This window comes from Vigna radiata, chromosome 6 (assembly GCF_000741045.1).
Source record: "Vigna radiata var. radiata cultivar VC1973A chromosome 6, Vradiata_ver6, whole genome shotgun sequence".
NCBI classification, from domain to species: Eukaryota; Viridiplantae; Streptophyta; class Magnoliopsida; order Fabales; family Fabaceae; genus Vigna; species Vigna radiata.
In genome coordinates this window covers 22,409,346-22,436,806 of record NC_028356.1, presented here as the reverse complement: position 1 = coordinate 22,436,806, position 27,461 = coordinate 22,409,346, and the positions used below count along the sequence as shown (strand labels likewise).

The 27,461-nt window shown below is 36.7% G+C and overlaps 1 protein-coding gene and 1 pseudogene across 1 annotated transcript; both read right to left on the bottom strand.

Annotated features, from left to right (window-relative positions):
- Window positions 1-14,518: 14,518 nt before the first annotated feature.
- LOC106765264 (abscisic acid receptor PYL8) lies at window positions 14,519-27,460 on the bottom strand. Its single transcript, XM_014649825.2, has 3 exons — window positions 27,063-27,460; window positions 16,263-16,478; window positions 14,519-15,158 (listed from the first exon to the last, which is right to left on the bottom strand). The coding sequence occupies exons 1-3, from the start codon at window positions 27,192-27,194 to the stop codon at window positions 14,940-14,942; spliced, it is 567 nt and encodes a 188-aa protein (XP_014505311.1). The 5' UTR covers window positions 27,195-27,460; the 3' UTR covers window positions 14,519-14,939.
- On the bottom strand, window positions 17,135-19,474 carry LOC111241872 (annotated as a pseudogene).
- Window position 27,461: the final 1 nt, after the last annotated feature.

The following is a 27,461-nucleotide window of genomic DNA, read 5'->3' as shown; positions in this document are numbered from 1 at the left end:
CCCCAATCTTTTATAGAAGAGAGCATTTTGTTGAAAACCTCTTCTTCCAAATGTTGAACTTTGTCCTGCAACTCCATAATCCATTCGACATGCACTTCAAATTTACTCCTCCACATGTATTGCTCTTCAACAGGTGTATCCAACTTAAATTTTAGAGCTGTCAAAACGGATAACCTAGCCCGAACCGACCCGACCCACCATGGATTGGTCACTTAGTGAGCCAACCCAACTCGACTCATTTATTAGTGAGCCAGAAAAATTTGAACCCGGCCCGACTTACCACGGGTTGGTGGATAAACGGGTTGACTCACTGGCTTACTTAATTACAATTTTTTTTTAAATAAAAAAAATTACAAACTTTCTATAATTCAAATCTAAACAAATTTCACTTCCAAATTTCACTCCCAACATGGTTGTTTAATTAATTTTGAAAATAGAAAACTTAAATAATTTTTTTAAGCAAAAACAAATATAATAAATATCTTTTATAAAACTAAAATTAAATTTTAATAAAATAAAATTGGATAGATGGGTTGATGGGCCAACCCGGTCCACCACGGGTTCAACCCGCATGAGTCGGGTTGAAATCTAACCCACATAAAAAAATACACTTTTTTCAAACACAACCCGGCCCGAACCTATGGTGGGCTGGGTTGGCCCGCGAGTTGTGACCCATTTTTACAACTCTATTAAAATTCAACAAATTTGACTCGGGACAACAATTTCTAGCAAAAGCACCACAAGAAAGTGATTCTTGAATTTCATTAATGTCCATTTTATCTTTTGTAACATTCCAATCCTATGGATCTACAAAAACGAATTCAATTTTACATCAGTAACCAAAAACTAATGAAAGAAATGACAATACAACTTTAACCAACACAACATAACATCACAAATTACCTTACTAAGTTCAAAATTTGATTCCATTTTTTTGTCTTCTCTTTGATGAATACTCATTCAAGAAATAGAGGAAAACAAGTTCTTCCTCTAACTTGAAGCAAACTAATGTTGTAAAGTTAACCCAAAGTTGTAAATAAACACCATAATTTACAATAACTTAAAGTTAACCAAATAACAAAAAAGTACAAAACTTAATTACAAACTTGAAATGATTCAAGAAAAAAATATAACAACACACACGTGTAAAACTGCGACACAACCAACTAAGCGTAATACTTTCTCGTATGCTTTGTTGTAAAAAATTTTGGATGCCCGATTTAAATTATTAGTTATTAAATTATGCACAACAAAACCCCGATTACATCTATTAAATTCATCTAGGTTATCTAGCTTATTAAATGACATAATGCTAATAACCATAGAGTTCTTCGAAAAATAAAACACTCTAAATGTCAATAAAAGATACAACTAACAAAAACTATTAAAATCTTTTTGACTTTGAAATCTACTTCGCTTCAACTTTTCCTTTATATAATTAATTGTTATATTCTACCCTCTAAATAGATTATTAACAACCCCCTACACCATTTGATAGCAACCTTCTTGACTAGGTTGGGCCAAAGCTAAAAGGATGCAATGAAGATGGTCCCTTGAAGATATATGGTGTGAAAATTTGGTGGATCATAAAGGATAGGGGCTGGAAATGTCGAAGTTATGGTGTTTGTGAGGCTAAAAGTTTACGACCATATGGTGGTTAAGTGATGGTGGTATGGTGTTTGAAGGCTCTAAGAGATGTTATGCCAACTCAAAGAAGAAGGTGACTAGAGGGGCCTCATGCGTTGCTCTATTCTTAATCTAAGATGAGAGTATGGCAAAAAATGAGCAGCCTAACATTATTAATATCAAAGATGATTATAAAAGAGTAGTGATAATGGTTCAAAAACCGTTATTTTTATACTGAAATTTGATACAAACACACATGTTATAACTTAGAAACTAGCTTGAAATCATACATTTTGCTTAAGTTAGGAAATAAGAGAGTCAAAGGTGGTTTTAGTGGTATTATGCATGGTTTTCCTTGTTTTGGCAGAATTTAACATGAACTGAATGAAGGAAGTTGAACTAGGAAGGAGTTGGACTCAAGAAAAGATGGAGAAGTACACAAAAGAAGAAACGCAGCCATCACTAAGCGTCAGCTTCGCTGAAGGATTCTTTGTCAAACGCTCAAGCGCCAATACTGAGGGGTGAAATTGAGTATTGAGCCCACCGTTGAGCACTACCTCATCGCTGAGCACTGGCTTCTTCAATGAAGTCACTGCCAAACACCTAGGCGTCAACGCTGAGCGTCCATCTTGAATACTATACCCGACACTTTGCGAAGACCCAACGCTGAGCACCACTGCTTTGGGCCTGGGCTAGTTTCTGTTACGTTTTAATGAATTATAAATAGATTTGCACGACCTAAATGGTCTATCTTTCGGCAGATAGAGATGCAGAACCACACTTCTCACCCCTTGAAGGCAGATTTTGGATGCGAGATCTCCAATTTATCAAATCTAGGGTTTATCTTTTCATTCTTTCCATTGTTTTCATCTAGTTTCACCATGTCTACGATGAACTAATCATCCATTGTTGTTGGGGAAACGATGTAATCCTATTGAAACTCTCATATATTGAATTGACACTTTATTCATATGCTTGATTCCATTAATTGTTAGAGTGTTTCCTCCATTATCTTTGCTTGCATTCTTTAAGACATTATTCAATAGTGTGATATTTGAATTTATCTATATGGACACATGTGTAGACATGAGGGAATTTTCTCGGGAGCAATATTACCTAGACATAGGGATAGGAGGACCGATTGCCTTTAAGCTTTTGTGCGAATGTAATGCATGAACAATTGCTAGGGAGACAAGACATTGTAAACTAGTAATTAGGAGTAGACTCATTTCACTAAGACATTGGGATTAGGGTAAATTAGAAAGTGGCATTAACAAGTAGAATTCTTAAATATATGAGAGTGGGTTAAGATAAGTCGGAAACCCCAACAACACAATTCATCCATATCATTCAATTGCCAATTTATCAACTTTTACATGTGCATGTTTAATTTTCGTTTTAGCATCATAAACCCTAATTTCGTTATTCAAGTCTTAAATAATCAACAAATCACATGAAAGTCTAGGCCTATGAGTCTCTAGGGAAACGATACTTGGTCTTACTACTTATTATTACTTGATACGATTCGGTACACTTACCGGAGTCTTAACAAGTTTTTGGTGCCGTTGCCGGGGACTCGTGGTTTAACTATTCTAGTAGTGTGATTATTGATTAAATTTGACTTGATTTTTTTATTTTTGTTCTAACAAAAGCTTTCTAGGGTTTTGTTTTCTTGTGTATGCAGGATATAATTCCGGACTAGAACCAAGAAAACATCGGAACCTCTTCTTGAAGGTTTAAGTGAGACTCGAAGGAGAAGGAGGATTTGAACATCTAGAGAATTGTTTCCTTCTCCTAAGACATTGTTGCAACCCTCACCATAAGCATTTAACTAGAGCACAAAAGAGATGGCTGAGGAGGAAGCTCCTCAGAGACGCATTCTGGCGGATGCTACTACTGTTGTTGGCCCTCAACACTTTAACAACATTGCAAGGCCGAGGGTCATTGCATTGAGTATGAAGGTGAAACCGGCGTTGATTCACTTGGTGTAGGGCAACCAATTTCATGGGTTGTCAACTAAAAGTCCATATGATCATCTTACAACATTCAACGAGATCTGCAATACGGTGAAGATCAATGGTGTTCCGGATGAGGCAATTAAACTTAGCTTGTTTCCTTTTTCATTGGGAGGTAATGCTAATCTATGGTTGAACTCATTCCCAAAAGATAGCTTTACAACCTGGGAGGCTGTGGTGTCTAAATTCTTGAACAAATACTTTCCACAGTCTAAAATCAACAAAGGTAAGCTGGAGATTTCTTCTTTCAGGTAAGGCATGGAAGAAACCCTAGGCCACGCGTGGGACAGATACAAAAGCTTACTGAGAAAGATGTTTGTGCATGGTTTTGATGATACAACTATAGTCCTTTCATTCCTTGGAGGTCTTGGCACTCAAACGAAGCTTATGCTAGACACCTCAGCTGGAGGTGACATTTAGCACAAGACTGCAAAGGAAGCCTATGAGTTGATAAAAAGCATGGCGTCTAATGATAATGAAACTCATAGTGAAAGGGGCGTGCTAATTCAACAAAAGGGAGTTCTTCAATTGCCTACTCAAGATGTCTTGCTTGCACAAAACAAGCTTATAACTCAAACATTGGAGAACTTGACAAAGACTCTATCTCAACTGCCTAAGGAGCTAATGAATATTTCACAAGTGCAATGATAATGGTCTAAAAACCGTTATTTTCATGTTTAAATTTGATAGTAAAACACACCCTTTATGGCTTAGAATGATTTTTAAATCAAGTAAAACACTTAGTTGAGTCTTGTGAGAGTCAAAAGTTGGTTTTAGAGATATTATGTTTGTTTTACATTGTTTTGCAGGGTTTTTAGATGAATTAAAGATGGAAGTGAAGTAAGGTGGACTTAGACCCATGAAAGAAGGAGAAAAATGATGAAAAGAAGGGTCAAGTGAGCCGCTGAGCGCCAAAATGGACCGCTGAGCGCTCAGAGCGATTAGAGGGAAACCGCTCAGCGGCAAAACTAACCGCTGAGCGGTCAAAGCGGCAAGAGGCAAACCACTGAGCGGTGAACTTAGGCGCCTGGGCGGTTGTCTGTTTTTATTAGCTAGATTTTGTAATCTTTCTGTTATCTTTTTGGGCTTATATATAGCCCTAGTGCGATCAAAAGGAGATTCTTTTGGCAAAGAGAAACGTCCAGAGCTATTCCACACACCTTGGAGGAGACTTCTTGGATGCTTAGGCTCCTTTTTATCAAATCTAGGGTTTGCTTTTCCATTCTTTCATTATTTTCATCTAGTTTCACCATGACAATGGTGAACTAAACCCTTTGTTGTTGGGGAGCAATGTAATCTTTTGAAACTCTCATATATCCAAATTCTTATTTATTTCATATGCTTGTCATATACTTGTTTATCAATTGTTGGGTTCTCATCTATGCTAAATGCTTTTATTGTTTAACTCATTCAGTAAAAGTTGTTTGTCTTTATCGATATGGGGACGTACGGTAATCTCATGAACTGGTGAGAAATTCCTTAATTATGCTAATACCACCTAGGGATAGGGGTAGGATGATCAATTGTATTTTGCTTCCGTTCACATTGCATTATTGGTTATTAAGGGAGACTAGGGATAACAAGCCTGTAATTAATAATAGGCTATTTTCACCAAGGGATTGGGTTAAGGGTAGGCTAGAAAGTTTGCATGACAATTAGATAAATAAGTGAAGTAAATAAGAAAAGTAAATATATGAGGGTGGATAAGATGAAATTGTAAACCCCAACAACACCATTCATCCATAGTTTCTCAAAACCAATTGAATCAACTGCATTTGCATGTTTACTTTTGTTCTTTGCATACAAACACCAACTTAATTCTTTTCTCAAGTCTTACACGATTTGTTTACATGAAAAGTAAGGCCTAAGAGTCCTTTGGGAAGAACGATATTGGGTTTACCAATTATATTACTTGATAACGATCTGGTACCCTTGCCAGGGGCTTAACATGCAACAACAACTCTGTGATCGTTGTGGTGGTGACCATATCAATGGTCAATGTGCTTTTCCAGAGGAGGCCCAAGAAGAAGTCAACTACATAGGCAGTCAATTCCAATATCGCCAAGGTAATTACAACCAAGGGTGGAAACCTCACCCCAACATGGGTCAAGGTCAAACTGGACAGGCATGAGGCCAATTCAATATACCACAATAACAACCATCACCACTATGGCAACATGTATTTAGTTTAAATGATAGGACAAGCAGGTTGGAGATGTTTGAGAAATTTTTACTGAAGCAAGACTCCACCATAAAAAGCAATGAGGCTAGCTTCAAAAATTTGGAGATGCAGATTAGTTAATTGGCTAAAAGGCTGGAGGACAAAGAAGAGAATCAATTTGGGGCTAATACTGAGGTTAACCCTAAAGAAGATTGTAAGGCCATAGTGAGTGTAGTGGGATAGAAAAAGGAGAGTGTTGAGTTAGTGAGGGAACAAGAAAAAGAAAAGAAAATATGTGATGGGGAATTAGAAAAAGTGGAAGAGAAGATGGGAGAAATAAAAATTGAAAAAAAGAAAAAAATAGAAAAAGATGAAAAAATTCTTCCTTATCCAAAAGGACATGAGAGAGTGGAGAGAATATGTGAGAGCTTTAGAGAAATCTTCAATGAATTGGAGATTACTGTATCGTTGACTGAAGAACTTCAACAGATTCCTGTTTATGTTAGGCGTATCAAGCATTACCTTGGTGAAAAGATAGATTTTGATGAGAAAGCTAATGATGAACAGGGAAGTTGTAGTGACTTGTTGGAGAAAGTAAGTCCTCCTAAAGTGAAAGATCTAGGAGGTTTCACAGTTCCTTGCACCATCGAAGGTGTGAAGGTATAGAAAGCCCTACTCGATTTAGGGTCAAGCATTAATATGATGCCCCTATCTATGTTGAAAAAGATTGGTGGTCTTAGATTAAATCCAACAAAGGTATCCTTGATAATGGCGGATGAATCATCAAAGAAACCCTATGGTGTGGTGGAGGATGCTGTGATGTGCATAGGACGACTTAAATTCCATGAAGGCAGCTAAAGTAGTCATTAATGTAGATGACGGGTTGACTATGATTAAAGACCAAGAAGAGGAAGTGATCTATGATGTTTTTAAAGATAAGCAGATTCAAGTTAAGAAGATAGGTTACAAAGCTTTAAGGAAGGTTGCACTAGTGGCTAAACCTAAATCTGCAAAGCCGGTCAACAAAGGTAAAAATTGTGTTTTAATGCAGGTTAAGGAAGAAGAGATGATTGATAAAGGAGGGACAATCCACTTTGAGTTGGAGGATACACAATTCAAGCTTGGTACTGCTGTGAGATACAAGAAGTTATGGGTTGTAAAAGGATTCAAAGAGAAGGGAGTGATAGAAATTGAGGCTCCATATTCTAGGCGATTCAAGAAGGTGGACCCGAAAACAGTCGATGAGTTGGTGTGATGAAATTAAGAGAGACACCAACATGGAAGATGGAACGTGAGCTTATTGGGTCAAGCTAGTGACGTAAAGAAGCGGTTGCTAAGAGGCACCTTAGTAAGTTAAAAACATTGTTTCTTTTGATTAATTTTGTTATGTAATTTTGAATATTGTTGAACATTGTTTATTGGGTAGCATCTACTGAGGGATGCTAAATAACTTAGTATCCACTAAAGGATACATGTAGGTACACCTACTAATGGGTGTTGGTAAGATTTGCACTTACTAATGAGTGCTAAAAAGGTTTGGGTCAGGCTCGTGACGTTAAACAAGCATTACCTGGGAGGCGACCCAGTTGATTGATGCACTTTTGTTGCATGTTAATTCTGTTCTAGTTACATTTTAGGGTTTAATTGTTGCATGACTAAGTGGAGTGAGGGGAAATTGCATAAAAATTGAAAATTGAGAGCTGAATTTGAGTGGTACAGGGTTCATAAAGCTTAAGGCGAGCCAAAAAGGGGGAATTCCAAAATCGCTCCCACCGCTTAGCGATACCTAGCACTGAGCAGTGGCGCTGCAGATTTGGGTTTTGGTTTTTTAAGTTGGGCCCAACGTGATTAGCCCATTGCACACTTTAAACACCCCTTAGGGGTCGCCCCAGTCTTCTCATTCAAATCCTCATTCTCTCTTTCACTTTTAAACACTCTTCTAAGTTACTCCTCTCACTTCTCCTTTCATCCCACTTCTCAAAAACCTATTCTCCAATATCTTTGCATCATTCCACCATCAAAGTTTGGGGTTTTTGAGAGAGTATAGCATTTGGGTCTCATTCATCATCAATCAACAAGAACTTTGCACAAATTCAAAGTCTCTCCACCCAAGTAAGTCATACATTTTACATTCTAGGGTTTTCAAAGCATGAATTTGAATGAGAATAATTGCTCAAGCATGAAAGATTAGGGCTTTTGATGTTTATGCATAATTAGTTGAAATAGAAACTGTTTAAACCGATTAAATTGTATGATTATTGTTTGGAATGAAGAAAATTGCATGTGGGTGGAGATTAGAAGCACTTACGGGTGATTTTGAAAAATTCCATCTGATAGCGCTGAGCGCTGGCTACTGTTGAGCGCCAGCCTGCAGATTTGGTTTTCGTGATTTTTCTGTGTGCAGGTGACGCTGAAGGGTACTGTTCTGCCCTCAACACTAATAGGCATTGTGTTTAGACAAGATTTACTGTTTTGCTAACACTTAATGAGGTTTTCTGTGGTTTTGTGACTGGTATTTGATGCAGGGATGACTTCTTCTTCTAGCAAGAGAATTAAGACAGTTGGAACCAAGAGGAGGGAACCAGACAGACTTTACTCTAAGAGGTTCCTCTCCAGAGGGCATGAGAAACATCACCCCCTTGTCCAGGAGAGACGCCTGTTGATGGAAAGGTTAGTAAGTTGGATACCAAATTTTGCTCCACAGTTTGGACAGGAGTTGGAGAGTAGGAATTGGGAAAAGCTGGTTACATACCCTGCTCCTACAAATATAGCAGTGGTTAAAGAGTTCTATACAAATGCTAAGCCAAAATTCTAAGTTTGGGGTTGTGATAACGGTTCAAAAACCATTATTTTTATATTGAAATTTGATACAAAACACACCTGTTATGACTTAGAAACTAGCTTGAAATCATGCATTTTTCTTAAGTTAGGAAATAAGAGAGTCAAAGGTGGTTTTAGTGGTATTATGCTTAGTTTTCCTTGTTTTGGTAGGATTTAACATGAATTGAAGGAAGTTGAAGTAGGAAGGAGTTAGACTCAAGAAAAGATCGAGAAGTACACAAAAGAAGAAACACAACCACCGTTGAGTGCCATGTCATCGCTGAGTGCCAACTTCGCTGAAGGATTCTCTATCAAACGCTCAAGCGCCAACGCTGAGGGGTGAAATTGAGTATCGAGCCCACCGCTGAGCGCTGGCTTCTTCAATGAAGTCACTGCCAAACGCCTGGGCGTCAACGCTGAGCGTCCATCTTGAGTACCATACCAAGCGTTGAGTGCCACTACTTTGGGCCTGGGCCAGTTTCTGCTACATTTTAATGAATTATAAATATATTTGCACAACCTAAATGGTCTATCTTTTGGCAGAAGGAGACACAAAACCACACTTCTCACCCCTTAGAGGCGGATTTTGGATGCGAGAGCTCCAATTTATCAAATCTAGGGTTTATTTTTCTTTCTTTTCATTGTTTTCATCAGGTTTCACCATGTCTATGGTGAACTAATCCTGCATTGTTGCTGGAGAAACGATGTAATCCTATTGAAACTCTCATATATTGAATTAACACTTTATTCATATGCTTGATTTCATTAATTGTTAGAGTTTTTCCTCCATTATCTTTGCATGCTTTCTTTAAGACATTATTCAATAGTGTGATCTTTGATTTTATCTATATGGACACATGTGGATAAATCTAGACATGAGGGAAATTTCTCGGGAGCAATATTACCTAGACATAGGGATAGGAGGACCGACTGCCTTTAAGCTTCTAGGCGAATGTAATGCATGAACAATTGGTAGGGAGACAAGACATTGTAAACTAGTAATTAGAAGTAGGCTCTTTTCACCAAGACATTGAGATTAGGGTAAATTAGAAAGTGACATTAACATTAATGAAAAAGTAGAATTCGTAAATATATGAGTGGATTAGGATAAGTCGGAAACCCCAACAACACAATTCATCCATATTATTCAACTGCCAATTGATCAACTTTTTCATGTGCATGTTTAATTTTTGTTTTAGCATCATAAACCCTAATTTTCGTTATTCAAGTCTTAAATAATCAACAAATCATATGAAAGTCTAGGCCTATGAATCTCTAGGGAAACGATACTTGGTCTTACCACTTATTATTACTTGATACGATTCGATACACTTGCTGGAGTCTTAACAAGGAGACACATCTATATATAGGCAAGGGTGTCTCCTAAAAACCTTAAAAGCATGATCTTCCACCTTTGCACTCATTGGCCGAAAATGAGGCTTTTTGAAGAGTGGACAAGTGTCCACAAATCTTCTTCAATGAGGGGAGGAAATGTGGCCACTCATAAAGTACAACTATTTCCATTTCGAGAGTGTCATGTGTTCACTACTAAAGCTAAATCTTCTCCAATGGAAGCATGACACATGACACATACTTTCCACATGGTTTAGATGTTAGCTTAAGAAAAAACCATATACTAATTAGGCCTTGATGCAAGCCTTAAACAAACCTACCTACTTGGCCGAAATACATGGTCTAAAGAAACTTACACTACTTGGCCAAAATACATGGCCTAAAGAAACCTATATTACTTTAAGCTATGGTCCATGATGACTCCAAAAGTGGTTCAAAAGGTAAAATTTAGACCATTTTCATGGATGACTTAAACTCTTTTTGTAGAAGTTTAACCATGACTAAAAGATATGTCATCACTATTTTTCCAACTGAACCTCCTCACCAGAAATAAGTATGCCTAAGTAAAAACATACATTTGGAGTTGTGAAAAACATTAAATTTTCCCTCATTCAAAAACTTTACTAACTAATGTCACACTTAGTAATTAACTTAAAGAGGATTAGAACCAGAAATTTCCAAAGGCTTTAAATTAGTTAAGGTGTACAAAATTTAGTATTGAACAACATGATCGGTCATTTATATAAGGGTTAAATATGTGTTTAGTCCCTTAAGTATCACTTGTTTTTAGTTTTAGTCCCTACTCGAAACATCGATGATTTTTAATCCTTATTATTTTGAAACTCTCACTTTTCGTCCTTAAAATTGGACGACGTTAATTTTGCACAAACATGGCAAACAACGAACCAACTTCCCTTTTTTACTCTGCCACATTGCTTTTCTTTTTAAAAATTAATTGCCACGTTACCCCTATTTTTTTACCCCTTCGTCGCCAGTTACCGCTTCTGCTCTAGAGTTCTTCTATCATCTGCATAACGATTCTCTCTTCCTCCTCCATCTCTGTTCTCACATGTTCCTATCTTCTAACTTGCACCATCTGATTACACTCAGAAAACGAATCAAACGAACCACCACTCGTGGAACTGTTTCCACCTTCATCACCCTTCTTTCCGAAGGGAAACATCATTACCTAGTTGGAGTCAGAACAGTGACCGACGCGCTTCTACCACACCCTGATGTGGGAGTTCTCTGGGTCCAATCTCATCCAAGTCATCGAAGGCGAAGGAAGCTTCCCACACTTTCGAAGCTTTACGTGAAGAATCTCTTCTAGCTCCTTTGAGGTTGATGGGGTTTCGTGCGTGGCTGTTAGTGTCTTTGGGTCACCCTCTTTGTGTCTTTGGGTGGCGAATTTTTGATACCCAAGAACCCCAAGGGCATTTCGGTGGAGCGAGCAAGTGCCGATCCAAGAGGTGTTGATGTTAATTAATTGTAGAATTTATTACTCCATTGTTATGTCGATCTTGATCTCGATCTTCCTGTTTCTGATTTTGGGGGAATGTTTCTTATGCTTATGGCGGGGTTCTCCCTCTCCTTCACGGCGGCTTCACTTAGTTTGGGGAGGAATTCCTGATCTGGTTTCTGTTTTTGCTTCTTTGGTTTCCTTTCAGGTTTGTGTTGGTCTGTTTGTGAAGGGAAAGCTTTTGCGCCGCGAATGAGGTGGAGGTTGCGTGAGAAGATAGATTCGTAATTAGGATACCTGAATTGGGATTCTTGGTTTCTCTGTTTAGGTTTTTACGTTGAACCCCGCTGTTGATGGCGGCCTGAGGTTGTGAGTGAGAAACAACATTGTTCGTGATCTGAGTTCTTCTACAGGTTTTTGGAGGTCAAAGCTTGTTGGAGATGGTGGCTATGGCGCATTCACAACGGCTGTGCAGCGACCATAATGGTTACGCGTGTCAATTCATTGAAGAGTAAAAGTGAAAAAAAAAAAAATGTGGCACACACATATAAGAGAAGTTGGCATCTTGGTGAACTCGCCGTTTGCCACGTCAAATAAAAATTAACGCCGTTAATTTTAAGGACGAAAAGTGAGAGTTTCAAAATAATGAGGACTAAAAACCATCGATGTTTCGAGTAGGGATTAAAACCAAAAACGAGTGATACTTAAGGGACTAAAAACATATTTAACCCTTTATATAATTTCGTTATTTATACATAACAATGCTACTTGAAAAAGACATGGGAGAAAACATTTAAATATTAATGTTAAATTAATAGTAGATATACGAAGTAAATTAAACAATAGGAATGTAATTGATGTAAAGTATTCAAAACATCTATATTGCATTATTGTTTAATGAATTCTTTATGGGAAATTTCTTTGTGAACTCTATGTTTCCTCCCCGTACCTTCATAGTTTATTTGAAATGACTATTTTATCCTTAATAATTTTTTTAAACACAGTCCAAATTACATAATTTTTTTAGATTTTACATTCCAAAATACATTTTAAAAATTATATATTCAGAATTATGAAATTCGAAACATTTTCAAAACAAAAATTGTTCCAAATTATACCCTTCGAAATATATATGAAAATGAATAAATAAAATGTCTCGAATTGTGTGATTCGGAATGTATTTTCAAATTACATCATCCAAAATATATTATATATTCAAATATATTACTGTTGGTTTTCTTCCTCTGTTCTTCTTTCATTCATGTATTATTGATATTAATTTTTGTAATTGAGGAAATAAAGTAAATTGTTGTATGCTGCAATTGTGTGGAGAGTTTGAATTTTGTGAGAATGAATAATGTGTTGTAGGAAGTACAAAACATGCTGAGTGAGGTGGGTTATTGTGATTTGTGATGAATTTACAGAAGTTGTCGTTTGCCTTTGTAAGAGGATTTGCTTAAAGATCTCAACAAGGTAGTCAGCTTAGAAATCGGGTTGTTTTTGGACTTGGCATTGGAATTAGTATGGGTGATGTGGTTTTGGTTGGTGAATGGGTCTTTGCGACAGCCATTGTCACTGCTGTCTTCACTGGTGCACGAAAATATTTTGAATTAGTTCGAGTTCCAGAATTATTGATGGAATGACACCACCTCCGCTCTATGTATCATGAATCTGTTCAAAATTTTGGAAAGTGACGCCAAAAGGGACCGTCATGGAAGCCACTCGAGGAACAGACTTTTACATATGGAAGAAAGCAATCCTTAATTTAAATTTACATTACTAATTGTATGATCTAAAATGTAAATTTAACTTATAGTTCAATATAAATTTACATTATAGATTATATAATTTATAATAAAATTTACATCTGGTTCTCTTTCAAATTTGTATTATGTATTATATAAATTTATAATAAAATTTACATCTGTTTCTCTTTCAAATTTGTATTATGTATTATATAATTTAATATGTAATTTGTAGTTTGGAGTGTCTTTAAAATTTGCATTACAGATTATGTAATTCATAATGTAAATTTGCATTACATTACAGTTAGAATATCTATAAATCGCACAATCTAAAACTATAATTTCAACATGAATACAATTGATATTGTAAAAAGTATTCAAGAAGAAAATATGGGATGGAGGAAAAAATTCCCTTACTTATTTTTATTTGATCCTACACTACATTGATTCAAAAACTTCAAAAAATCGTTCAATATCAAATTTGCTAAAATGAATATTTATCTTAAGTTATACTATTTTTAGTAGAAAGTGTTTTTCTTATTACCATGTCATTTTCACTAATAAAAAACAATTATTTTCAATAATGTTGTTCGACTTATAGTGTATCTTAAAAATTCTCTTATATCGAAAATTAAGATAAGTCATTCAAACGTTCCCGTGCTTTTATAGAATTAACGAGTATAAATAATAGTTACATACTTAATGAAATTTCCCGTGCTTTAAAAGAATAATCTTTTGACCAATAAACTTGACTTGAAAATAAATAAACCACTTCACGTAATTTCGACAAATAAAAAAGAACTAAATAATTTAAAAGTAGTCCTATAAAAAAACGTTAGCATATTGAATCAGTAAAAACACCAGATACTTGCTCAACCAATACTAATAAAATGAAACTGTAGCTTTGTAGTTCCAAAAGACCAAAACACTACAGAAGATCTAATTTGTAAAATCTTGTATTGATTTTTCCAATTTATCTTGCAAAGAAAAAATCTTTCTTTTTATCCTTCTCATTTCCACACCTCCCCTACCAATAGCAAAAAATCCTACGAAAACGTAAGGTTGACAACACATTTATTTGTAATATGATCAAATTTTAATTAATTAACAAATATTTTTATTTGATCCATATCAATCATATCTAACCACTTCATATATGCAATTAAGAGTGCACAAGTTTAAACCTCGAATTATATACCTCTGCTTTTCCGTTTCTTTTCCTATCGGTCAATCCTCTTGGGTTTCACAGAGCTTCTACAGCTCTCACTTCAGATGTTCGTCATTCCTTCAAAACAGAAAAAGGGAAGAAACTACAGAATTACCAAAGAGGACAAGAACAAAAAACCAAAGCAATTGGAACTCCGGAATTATGTAATATTCGCTAGATGTTTAATTTTTACTGCAATTAGAAACTACAGCTGACCAATCAAAATAATTTTAGGCAAAGTTTCGCCACCACCTATGTACAAAAAAGAACATACGAAAACGAAAACAACACGAACATCGAAGCACCTGGTCCTTCACCTGTTACAGTACTGGATTTAGTCACTTGTCTCAAAGTATTGTTCTTTACTCCTAATAAAAGTAAACAGCATATACGAAAAGGATAATCAATAGAGCAAATAAATGAAAGACACTGCTACTCTATACTAATGGAAACAGCATATTTGCCAGTCAGTCTCCTAAGCCTCCGAGATAGGAGAGCCGCTGAAGCTTCATCCATGGCAGTCAAGTTCTCAGCAACTTCTGAACATAATCTCCTACATCCGATCAATTGGTTCAGTGCGATCTTGCACAGCAAGCCCTTCTGAGACATCAGCAAGTGATTTGAGATTGCATTTTATTAAGGCCTCCACGAAGTAGCAGGTCTCATCTTTCGTGTTGCCCTCGGGTATATCCACCACAAAAGATTCAATTACCAGTGTACCTGGCCTTCCATCAATGATTTCTGGGTGTAGAGACATGATAGAGGAGTAGTTCTGAAAAATACCAGATACAACTTAGGATAAAAGTTTATTCTTTGTCGGCTGAGAAGGATAAGATAGTTTAATCATTTAGCCCAATTTCTCAGTAAGGCCAACCATACAAAATTAATATAATGGCTCATGCTGGACACAGTGCTATTTGCATCTCTCATACAGAAACATCACTTATTACAGACAGCAAATCATTCATAACCGTTAAGTTCCACATCATTTGCTCATCCTGACTTGTTTCTTTTTAACTCTAGTTCTTCAAGGAGGAATTTAACTGGTTGACAATGAAGCTTCTACCATAAATTATACACGCAGGATAGAAACCAGAACCAGCATAAGGAATTTCCGGAGAATTTCATTACCTCCAAACTGAAATAACAATTCCAAATTTCACAAATAGCTGTTTTCTGTTATCTAAATTGTTCAATAGAACTTGAAACATTTAAATTAAATCAGGCTGCGCAATCCTCCAGCTCTGTAAGAAATATTAATCCCTAATACCCTATAACTACAGCAAAAAATAGCTAACCTTTCATTGATATGTTGATTTGGAAAGAAAAACTACTATAAAAAAAGAGAGTCTAGTATAAAAGCCAAAATGCATGAAAATAATTGAGTGAAGTTATCTTCACAAAGAAAGACAAATTTATAAGCAAACTTGATTCGCAAGGCCCTAAATAAATGCCAGCATTTGCGATGTTAGGTAGACCTGAAAGTGTCTAACATATTTATTGGAAGAATGTATATATACACCAACTCATTCCATCAGTTAATAGAACTCTGCACAATGTGTGGATCAAATCATCTAACAGTGGCTTCGCTGACAGCACCAAAATCACACTTATCAAATTGAAGATTTTTGGAGTGCCAGGAAAAGTAAAACGAAAACAACATTTTTCATACCTTCTAATTGGTACGATGATGAACTCAACTCACACACTGAAATTGGCAGACGAGGTTGAACATAAAATATGGCTATGCAGAGAAGAAGAGAGCTCACTTCAAGGTATACAAATGAGTTTTTGGAAGAATGAAAAAAGACTTAACAAAAGTAAATTCAAAATAAAAAAGAAGAAATTCAGCTACGTTGTAAGGATGTATTCATACCCTCAGTCTATGATCACCACCAATAATCCTGATGCTGAGAATATGCTCATTGTCATCGAGGAGTTCCAATCTTTCTGTACTAGTAGTGGCTGGAAGCCCTGATTTAACATCGACTTCTCTCAGACTCCCAATCTCAAGGTCTCCCCTTACAACACATCTACTCACAAATGGCTTGTACTTCTGTGGTTGATCAAACCTCCTGACCAAGGACCATACCTAGAGAAAGAAAATCTACGCACAATCAATAAACAATTTCAAGCAGACATGGTAGGTGCTGGCAGAGCATAAACATTAGCAATCTCAAACAAAAGGTGTTTCCACATTATACAAGACTGAAAACATACTGTCAGGAACCACATGATACTTTAGATTCCAAAACAGAAGCAGTGAGGACCAGAAAATGGAACAAAATTACATTCACTTTGAATTTGTTAATCTTCAGTTAGAAAAGTAACTATTGAACTATACTATTGTAATACACTTCTGCAAAAACAAAACTGTGTTAGATTATGCATTATATATAAACATAAATGTGTCCTGATTGAACCTGCCAAACCAACAATAGCGTTTATGTTTATTTGTAAATTTGACAAATTTGTGATTGTCAAAACCGGGCTGCTCATTATGTATATTTTAGGAATTTTTTTTATTTTCCTTATTATATGAGATGTATCTTGCTATTAAAACTAAGATTATGTATTTAAAAACAATCCCATAACTAAAGGGGATTGTTTCCTTAGAATTAGTTCTCTATATTTCCTAAAATAAACAACAGGGTCGTATACTTATAGGTCCTCTTGTAATTTGAGAAAATATCTTTTAGAATCTTCCTAATTAGAGGAAATAGATACATAATCTTTTATTTTATTTTATTTTTTCAACCTTTTTAGGAGAATTAGATTACTACAAATAAAGGGTATCAGAATGTATTTTTCATGATTTGAATAATAAATAAGTATTATTTTCCACATGATATCAGAGCTTGTCTGATCCGCTTCCGCTGTCTTTGCTGTCTGCCGACGGTCGGCCGTCATGGCCGCCGACAACCCCCTAAAATTCTCTTTTTTTAACCTGTGTTTTTAATGGGCTCTAATTGCCCTAATCAAGTTCTCTCAATTGTCCAAAAAAAGTTCTGCCTTTTTTTTCCGGTATGATTTGTTTGAGTATGATTAGAGTGGGATTCGAATCCATTCCCTTTGGGACCAAAAGTCTCTTTTTCGAATAATTCAAGAAACATTATTGCTTTTTTTCCGCTGTGCACCACCGCTCTTTGCCGTCGTCCACCTTCCGCCACCGGACTCTGTACATCGCCGGCCACCGTCCACTGCTGGCCACCGTCGTAGTTCCAACCGGTGACCAGCGGATCTGGACCGTCTCTTCAAGCGACGGCCAACCCCGCCGAAGTCAGGACCCGACTCCGCTCAACGCGCCTCCACGCGCAGCCAAGGTTGCCGGCACGTGCAACCCACGCGCCTACCTCCGGCAAGACCCACTCGTCGCCGCCGCTGCAGACAGGGTCACCGGAGCCTCCTGAGCCCATTCCTAGGGTTGGTGACGACTCGTTTGGACTATATTTTAGTAGATCTGAGTTTTAGTCTCTGCTCCTTGGTGTGACCCACTCTCGCCGGACCTTCGTCTCGCTGTTCTGATCCTCCATAACAGCCATTGCTGTCATCTTCGTTGTCTTCACAACATCTACGTCATCTTGCTGCACACTTCCGCATCACCGGACTGTGTTCCACCTCTACTGTGTTCCGATTTATGCCTCCACCAATGGGTTTCGCCTCCCGTTTCATCACCGAACCAAACACCACAATTTTCTTTGACTCTGTTGCAATATATTGTGCTGTTGCTCGTGCCCCACCAGATTGAGCCTCACTCACTACTTTTTCAGCCTTGTTTGTCATTTCCTGGACCAAACAATTCGCTTGGCTTGCAACTTGCTTAACCAGAGAAGGTGCATGCTCATCGAATTTGTGGGTTGATTCATCCACCTTATTGTCCACAAAAAGGAGAAAACGGTTTGGGACACCCTTAAATTTGTGGTAGATAGACCCAGAACAGTAGTTACTGTATCTTCGATGGTTCCAACTGCAGATCTCAAGGGTCCAGAATTTTGCTTTGCGAAGTGGTAGAGATTCAAAAACACACACAAAGCCTTTAATGGCCGCAGTCTTAACAAACCCAAGATGTTTCAGTCCTTCGTGACCTTTGTTCTCCACATCCCTCTCTATGGTGGTGGCCATTGTTTTCTCCACCTTGGAACTTGGAGGTTAGTTTTCTCTTGGTCTCGCTAGAGCCTTCTACCTTCACCATCAATCTGCTCAGAATTTTGAAGACCAAAAACAACCACTCTAGACACAACTGCGTCAGTTCTTTCTTGGATCGTTGGTCACTTTCTTCTTGGGCTCAAGTTTAGCCCGTACTTCTTGTGATACAGTGCTAAGTATCACATTTGGGAGTAGTCCAGCAGAGAACTTTGGACCTCCAACATGTCTTTGGTATTTGGTGTTTTTGGTTTCTGCCATGTGAAAGGCCCTCTACACCGCCAAAGCTTTGTTATAACAACTCGTGAGTTGTTCTTTGAGACTGACCGCTGAATTGACTCTTTCAAAGTTATGAGATTCAGGTTTGTCCCTCGTACGGATCGGTTCTCACCAGTTCTTCCACCTTCACGTTCTGTTCTTCAGTCGTGAGGAGGGAGAAAGTTCCAGCCGTTGCAGGGTAATGTAGTCCCTACAGGTCTGTTGTTGTTTGCCTCTGTAGGACAAATGTTTCCTGAAGGCTTATTGTTGTTTAGGGCAGTTAAGTGCCTTGAAGTTTTGTTGTTGTTTCCAGCCGCTGCAGTCCCTGCAGGTCTATTGTTGTTTGCCTCTGCAGGACAGATGTTTCCTGAAGGCTTGTTGTTGTTTAGGGCAGTTAAGTCCCTTGAAGTTTTGTTGCTGATCGCCACTATCGATGGCAATTCAGTCCCTGCAGTTTGTTGCTATTCGCCATTGTAGGCCCTTCATTTGTTCTTGCAGTTTGTTGTTGTTCGCTGCTGCAAGTCACCATCTCAAAGTTGAAATTCGCCCTCGTCCATTGTTGTCCAAGTTGAAGTTTGTCCAAGTTGGTTTATTGGGTTTATTGAGTTTGTCTATTCCAAGCTTGGTTCATACTACCTTGTATGATCCAGCTTGAGGGGGAGTGTTGTAATTTGAGATAATATCTTTTAGAATCTTCCTAATTAGAGGAAATAGATACATAATCTTTTATTTTATTTTATTTTTTCAAGATTTCCTAGTTTCCCTATTTCCCTTTTTAGGAGAATTAGATTACTGCAAATAAAGGGTATCAGAATGTATTTTTCATGATTTGAATAATAAATCAGTATTATTTTCCACAGGTCCAATGACCTCATTATTGTAATATAGAAGAAATATATTATTCTTTTTTAAATTCTGAGATGATATCAGAGCTCCTCATCAATCCTAAAACCCAGCCTTCATCGTTGCGCCTCTTTGATACCTGCACCTAAACCTCCTGGACCTACAAAAGCTGCACTTGAATGTGCACCTCAACCTACACCATGCCTGCAGCTAATGCTGGTGGAAAATTTGAGAAAAATCTGATTTAGTTAAGGAGATAAATGGCCAAGAACCCAACCTACAACCACTACAAGACGTAACAATTTCTAATCCTATAAATTTTTATAATTCAAATGAGTTTTCAGAAGCATAGGTGGACCAAAACCTAGACCTTTCCGTTGTCCTTAGAAAGTGAACCAGAACATGCAGCCAACAAACCCAACAACCACTTTACCCTCTATCAAATTTCTTGTCCTTTGAAAAATTCTCCCCAATTCAACCTTTCTCACAAACCTAAACTCAATAACCACACCTTCCTTTGTATCTAAAGCCTTATTTGACAAGAAAGGAAAACCATGGATGCGGAAATGGAGGCATTAAACGAGAACAAGACCAAGACCAAGACCAAGGAACTTGCCACCTTACCAACACAAAGAAACCAGCAAGGTATAAGTGTGTATATACAATGAATGTCATACTGCTGGGCCTATTGAACATAAGGCAATGTTCGTGGCCAAAGGATTCACTCAAACCTATGAAATGGATTACTTGGGGACGTTTGCCCCAGTTGCTAAGATGAATACAGTCAGAGTAATATTGTCATTAGTAGCAAATCATGATTGGGATATGTAATAGTTAATGTGAAGAATGAATTCCTACATAGAGATCTTGATGAAGAAACGTACATGGAGTTGCCATAGGATATGAAGGACAAGTTGCTACTGGAACTGTTTGCAAGTTTAGAAAGACTTTGTACGGGCTTATAAAGAATAATAGAAAAGTAACAAAAGATAAGTAACTGACGATAAAAAATAAATATAAAATATCTAAGATATCTAACCCTCCTTTTCAAGCTAGTGTATATAAATTGTATGTACCAAACTTGTTATAAATATAATCAATTTTCAGTCCTCGTAAAGAGTTAGTAAATTATCTGCTAACTAATCACTAAAGTTAACAAACTCAATTTTGATATCTCTAGATACAACTTTTTCTTGAATGAAATGACAATCAATTTCAATGTGTTTGATACTCTCATGAAATACAAAATTAGAATTAATATGAAGAGCAGTCTGATTGTCACATAAAAGAGTCCTTTTAGTGACATTTCCAAATTGTAACTCTCTAAATACTTAAGCAAAACAAGTTCACAAGTGACTAGGGCCATAGATCTATATTATGCTTTTGCACTAGATCTTGTCACAACACTTTGTTTCTTACTTTTTCAAAAAATCAAGTTACTACCAACAAAGACACAATAACCAAAAATAGATCTTCTATTAGAAGGAGATCCTACTTAATCAGCATCTGAATAACAAACACTCTTGTATGGCTACTATAACCATATAACAACCTTTTCCATGAGATTCTTTAATGTACTTTAATATAAGGATGATTACATTCCAAAGATCTTCACATAGGGAATTAAGAAATTAGCTTACTACAGTAAAGGAAATATCACAACAAGTAATTGTAAGATAATTCAATTTTCCAACTAATCTTCTACACTACACTATGGATCTGACATAGGCTCCCCTGATTTGGGAAATGTTTGGTAATAGAATCCATGGGTGTGTCAACCGATTTTGAATTTATCATCCTAGTTTTCTCTAAAATATCGAATGCATACTTTCTTTGAGATATAACAATATCATCATTGGATTGTGCCACCTCAATACCCAAGAAATATATGATTTTACCAATATCTTTGGTCTGAAAATGGTGACAAAGACGTTGTTTCATCTAGGAGACGCCATGATTGTCATTGCTTGTAAGAATGATCTACCTCACACTGCGTCATAGAAAATTGAAGAACAATCTTGCTAAATTTTCCAAACCAAGCCCTAGGAGATTGTTTTAGTCTACAACATGACTTGCGAAGATGATATACCAATCCATAAGACACCCCCTGAACAACAAACCCTAGAGGTCATTGTTGAAGAGAAGCCATGACTATAAATAAACGAATAAAAGGGCCATCTTTGCCAATAGAGAAAAAGTATCAACATAATCCAACCCACAAATTTATGTCTAAGCTTTGGCCACAAGATGGGCTTTGAGGCAATCAATAGTACCATCAAGATCAACTTTGATAGCAAAAGCCCACTTGCAACCAACAACAAATTTTCCAAACAGTAACGGGATGAGCTCCCAAGTTCTACTATGTTGTAGAGCAGTTAGTTAATCTAGCATCACTGACAACTTGGATGGGCTAAGACATCACTGAAAAATTTTGAAATGGTCACAAAAGAAATAGATGAAAAACAGATATAAAAAGGTGAAGATAGTCTATGATAGCATAAAAAAATATAAAGTAGAGAGGGATTATGGGTAGAACGTATACCTTGGTGGAGGACAATTAGGAGGTCAGACTCAGTTGTCGTAGCCCAAGGAGACACGATAGTTGCCACTTGAATTTAATCACTTGGTGGTTGTTGAAGATGAAGTCTATGACTATAAGTGGTGATGGAGAAGAATATGACAGTGGACTAGGCACAAGTTGAGGAGTACAAATAAAGGAATATGAATTGTATTTAGAATATTGACTATATTAGACAAAAGTATATCAAAAAAAGAAGGACCTTTAAAGTAAAAAGAAGACTCGGTGAAGGTGATATTTGCAGAAACAAAATAGCAGTTAAGAGGGGGAGAAAAACACTTTTATCCTTTTTGTGATCTAGTAAATCTTAAAACAACACATTTGTATGATTGAGGGGATAACTAATCAAGACCAAAACAAAAATTATGAACAAAACATGTAAACCCAAAAACTTTTAGAACCGAGAGATGAAGAGTTTCATGGGAAAATGAAATAAAATAAGGTATTTTATTATCTAAAATAGAAGAGGACATGCAATTGATGAGATAACATGAAGTAAGAATAACATCATCCCAAAAATATTGAGGAACCTCACCATAAATTAAAAGAGTGTGCGTTGTTTCAATAAAGGAGGGCATGTGCTTGATGAGATGCAATAAAAATAACATCACCCTAAAAGTATTAAGGAACCTCACCATGAATTAAAAAAGTGCGAGTTGTTTCAATAAGTTTCTATTTTTTCACTCAAACACCCCATTTGGTTAAAGATTATAAGAACATGAAGTTTGATGGAGAATGCCATGAGAAACCATAAATTGTTTAAAAGAATGTGAAAGATATTTGCGGCCATTATCACTTTGCAAAGTTCAAATTGAAACACCAAACCAAGTTTTAATTTCATTAAAAAAAGATTGAAATATATATGTTGAGATTCTTGTTAGGGGGAGCACTGGTTTAGCTGAACCCACAATTTCAGAGTTTCTGGTTTTTGATGATGACAACGCATAATTAATAACACATGTGTATTATGTCTTACATGTTCTAAGCTTACATGTTATATGATTATATGAGAACATGTTTATGTTGTTGCTGTGTTGTTCATTGCATTTCACTATGCTATATATGTGATTTTATACTTGAATGCATGACACATGTTTTTGGAAAAGAAAAACCACGTGTAGTAATGTTGAACTTTAAATTGTGTGGCAAAACAACAGTTTTAAGTCGACTTCATTATGGAGTGAGTCGATTAAAACTCGTGTCTTTGCACAGACCTTTTCAAAATGTGCTGTGAGATTTTTCAAAGAGAGTTTTTTCAAAACTATGTTTTACACTGTTACATAGTCGACTATATGCGTATCGCATTCGACTAAGTCTGTTATGTTTTGAAATTCTGTTAATGCTTGATATAACTGTGTAACGATCATATTTTTAAATATGTTGACCAAGCATTAAATGTAAATCGACTGCATTAATTGCGAATTCAGTTAATTGCATTGACTGCTGCTAACTGTTATAACTGTTTTGTTATATTCGATTGCATTAGTAGCAACGTCGATTAAAATAAGTCAGAGTTATGATCTTCTATAAATTGACACGAATTTGATTTATGTAAGAAGTTTTCTTTATTCTAACGATTTTGTGATATCTTTCAGATAAGTGTTGTCTTACAGAAAGTGAAAAACTCCAAGAATAAAAAAAGAGACAGTGGTTATCATCTCGTTATGATTTCTTGAAGAGCAAGATTGATGTGTAGTGAAAGTCCGATCTATCTACACATTGAGGTGTCCACTGCAAGATCAGGACCTACACTCTGCTGAAGATTGGGTTGTTTCCCTGTTGTGATTAAAGGAAGAAGAGTGTGCTGCGTTCTTGACTTTGAGGGGTTTCTCAAAGGGTTGAGATAGCAGAAGAGGGGATTCTTACTGCTGGTCTTGTTATTGTATGCCTATATTTTGATTAGAGGGTTAGAGAGGTGTGTTATATTTTTGACGTGAGGTCTCTATAAAAGCCTTGTTATAAAAACCTTGATCATTATAGTGCAGTTGCTTCCCGTGGTTGGAAGGACACTGGATGTAGGCAGGTTGGCCGAACCAGTATAAAGAGCAGTGTTTGATTTCTCCGATCCCTACACTTTTATTTTTAGTCGACTCTATTCTGTATTCAATCAACTCTATTTCCGCTGCATTAGAAAAACTTTTTCCTTGCGTTTCAAGAAAGTTTTAAAGGCATCACCTTTTGCGAAAAAGATTTTAAAAGAACATTGTTTATACGTTTCACCAGTTCACCCCCTCTCTTGGTGTGAGAAACTAAGCCTTTCTATTTTAACAATACCAAACTGGATAACTTGGATAAGTTGTTGCAATTTAGCAGCTGAACATGAAGAAGAGAAGAAGATTCCATAACCATGCTAACATATGTAGAAGGAGGAAGATGATAAAGACCATGAGATTCACATCCGGTGCCAATCACCTATCTCGAACTCCAGTTTTATAACAAACAAAATCTTTGGAAAAAAAATAACATACTTAAGAGTACATGTTAGACAACTAATGGATAATAAGTTAAAAGGAGACCTAAAACATAAAGAACGTTATCAATGGATAGAAAAGGAAAAAGGTTAACAGTCCCAATACTACGAGTTAAAACCCTAGATCCATCAGCTATTGTAATAGAAGGTACATTATCCAAAAAGGATAAAGAGGAAAACAAAGATTTATTATCAGTAATATGACTTGTGCTCTTGAGTAGAGAACCCAAGGACCAAGAGAAGAAGATTGAGTTAGACTAACAAAAGATGTACCTGTGTGTGCTACAAAAATAGTGGAACTAGAAGGCTCTTGATCCTCGTACCATTTGAGAGTTAGTGATAGCAACATATTTATCGATGATATCATATGAAGGAGGATTCATAAGAGGTGATTGGAGGACAGCCATGTAATGCATAACACTTGTCAATCTTGTGGACTAACTTGCCATAGTGGTCATACTTGTGACATCGAGCTTGTGAAGGATTGCGATCATCATGTTGAGATGCTTATGCAGAGGAATCATCAACAAAAGTAGGTGTATAATTGATGGGTGTATTTGGTAAATGCAAAGGATTGGATGACACACTTGCTGCCATGCATGACTAGAAAAGACGGTGGCTGCAAACTTTGACCAGCATGTGGAAGGGTGTCTGGACTCCGATGGCGACAATCTTGATGGCATTGGGGTCGCCTGGCCGAGACGAGCAGAACTGTGTGGTCATCAGACAAAACTGATGCTCTGGTGACAGTTGTAGTAGACAGAGGCGACAAAATTTTTTCAAAAGAACCTTAAACTCTAGATAACATATTGAATATAATGAAAAACTATGTATGAGATTAATCTCCCTTGTGTAGAGAATATACATACGGTACTTTATTTTTATAATGAAGAAAGTATGAGCTAAGCACATGATACAAACTAAAAAATAATAACAAAGTAACAAAATATAAGTAACTAAAGATAAAAGATAAATATAAGATATCTAAGATATCTAATAATTTAAGATATTAACAAGTATGGATTACAAACAAAGTCTAGGGATCACATTCTATTCATCAAACACTCAATTTCAATGGGTGTGAAAATATTGTTGGTGCATATTAATGATATTTGATATTATAGTAATTGGGGATTGCGAAAATGAGTAGCAAATGTTAAGTCAATGCCTCGCCACAAAATATGAGATTAAGACACCAGGAAGACTTCAATATTTTTTGGGAATTGAAGTGGCTTATTCCAAAAGAGAAATCTTCATATCTCAACAAATGTAATTGATTTGATTAAAGAAACAAGGAAGACAACCTCCAAACTAGCTAGTACTCCAATTGATCCAAACATGAATTTGGGAACTATAGAGGAGGATATTGCAATGGACAAAGACTTGTTGGCAGACTTATTTACTAATCTCACACTAGGCCAGACATTGTTTTTATGGTGAGTCTAGTAAGCCAATTTATGCACCAACCATATGAGGCTCTATCTCTCAACATCAATTTATCCAAGATGGACTTGCTGAACATTCACCACCTATCTTGAGGGAGGGTGTGAGAAATATTGTTTCTACCCCTTTTTTTTTATTTTGTTATATTAACTGGCTAGATATTTTTGTTTTCTGTTATTTGGTGGCTAGGCTGTAATTCCTTTTTCTTCTTTTTCGTTTTATACAATATGCTGAATATATATTCAGCATTCTTAGACTCTCTTGACAGAATGGAATAATGAGGATTGAAGTTTCTTTTATATTACATTACCATTTCTCTGTCAAACTGCTACCTGCAAGGACAAGGAAAGAGGTCTGGAATAAACATCTCACTAGAATACCAATGTCTTTATTTCATATTCTGACCTCGGATATGCATATATCTGGGTATTTTTATTGGAAGAAGAACTATTTCCCCCCTCAGAAGCTTTCGCAGGGGAAAGCAATTCTTTTTCTCCAAAACAAATTAAACCAAATATGCATTAGATCACTTCCTACCAATTCTCCTAACACACATTCGTTTCCGAAACCTAAAAATCAGGATTCGATTAAACGGTATTGATAGATAGATCAACCACAAAAACAACACAGAACAAGTTCCAACGACCTGAACGAAATCAGCTAAGCTTTGAAGCATAACTATCATCCCCACACCCCGCATCCAAACTACCATTTATCCCTCGAAATAAACAATTCGTCGTAAAACAAACTCAAAACAGCAACACCGTTGAAAAAGTTTAGAAAAAAAGCTGACACATAGATGCTCAAATATTCCAATAACGGTTACGAATATTCAACCCGATCACATTGATGTATACACATCCGACCGCCCTACTGAGTCAGACTAACACACAAATATTCAATAAATAGTTAGAAATATTAAAAAACATTAAAAAAAAGACCTGAGGAACCGGTGCTCTTATATGTTTAACAAGCGCAGAGCCACACTGATTCTCACCAGGCTCGTGCCTGTGGTGTCGTCTAATGTGCTCCATCTCCACGTTGCTCAATCCTCCATTCCCAATCTCATTCATTTTGTTCTCCTCTCTCTCTCTTCAATGCAAAAGCCAAATCTCAAAACGTTCCCGTTTTTAATTTCCAACCGCTACAATCGCCAACGTCACCATGGGACTGCGATGCGGAACCGATAGGCGGCGAAGAATTCCGATCGCCGTCCGACGAGGCTCACCGGTTAGAAAAACGAAGAAAGTGATGGGCGTGAGCGTCAGAGACACCACCGCGGATCATGGAAGGGAAACTTCTCCTACCGAACCTCTTTATTGTTGTCCCAAATAACTAAA

What these genes read in the sequence shown, in the direction of transcription:
- LOC106765264 (XM_014649825.2), bottom strand. Translation starts at nt 27,194, where the DNA reads ATGAATGAGATTGGGAATGGAGGATTGAGCAACGTGGAGATGGAGCAC. An exon ending in TAAGAGCACCGGTTCCTCAG is followed by an intron (nt 16,479 to 27,062) that starts GTCTTTTTTTTA and finishes TTCTTTCTCTAG; the next exon opens with GTATGGTCCTTGGTCAGGAG. An exon ending in GTGGTGATCATAGACTGAGG is followed by an intron (nt 15,159 to 16,262) that starts GTATGAATACAT and finishes GGTATTTTTCAG; the next exon opens with AACTACTCCTCTATCATGTC.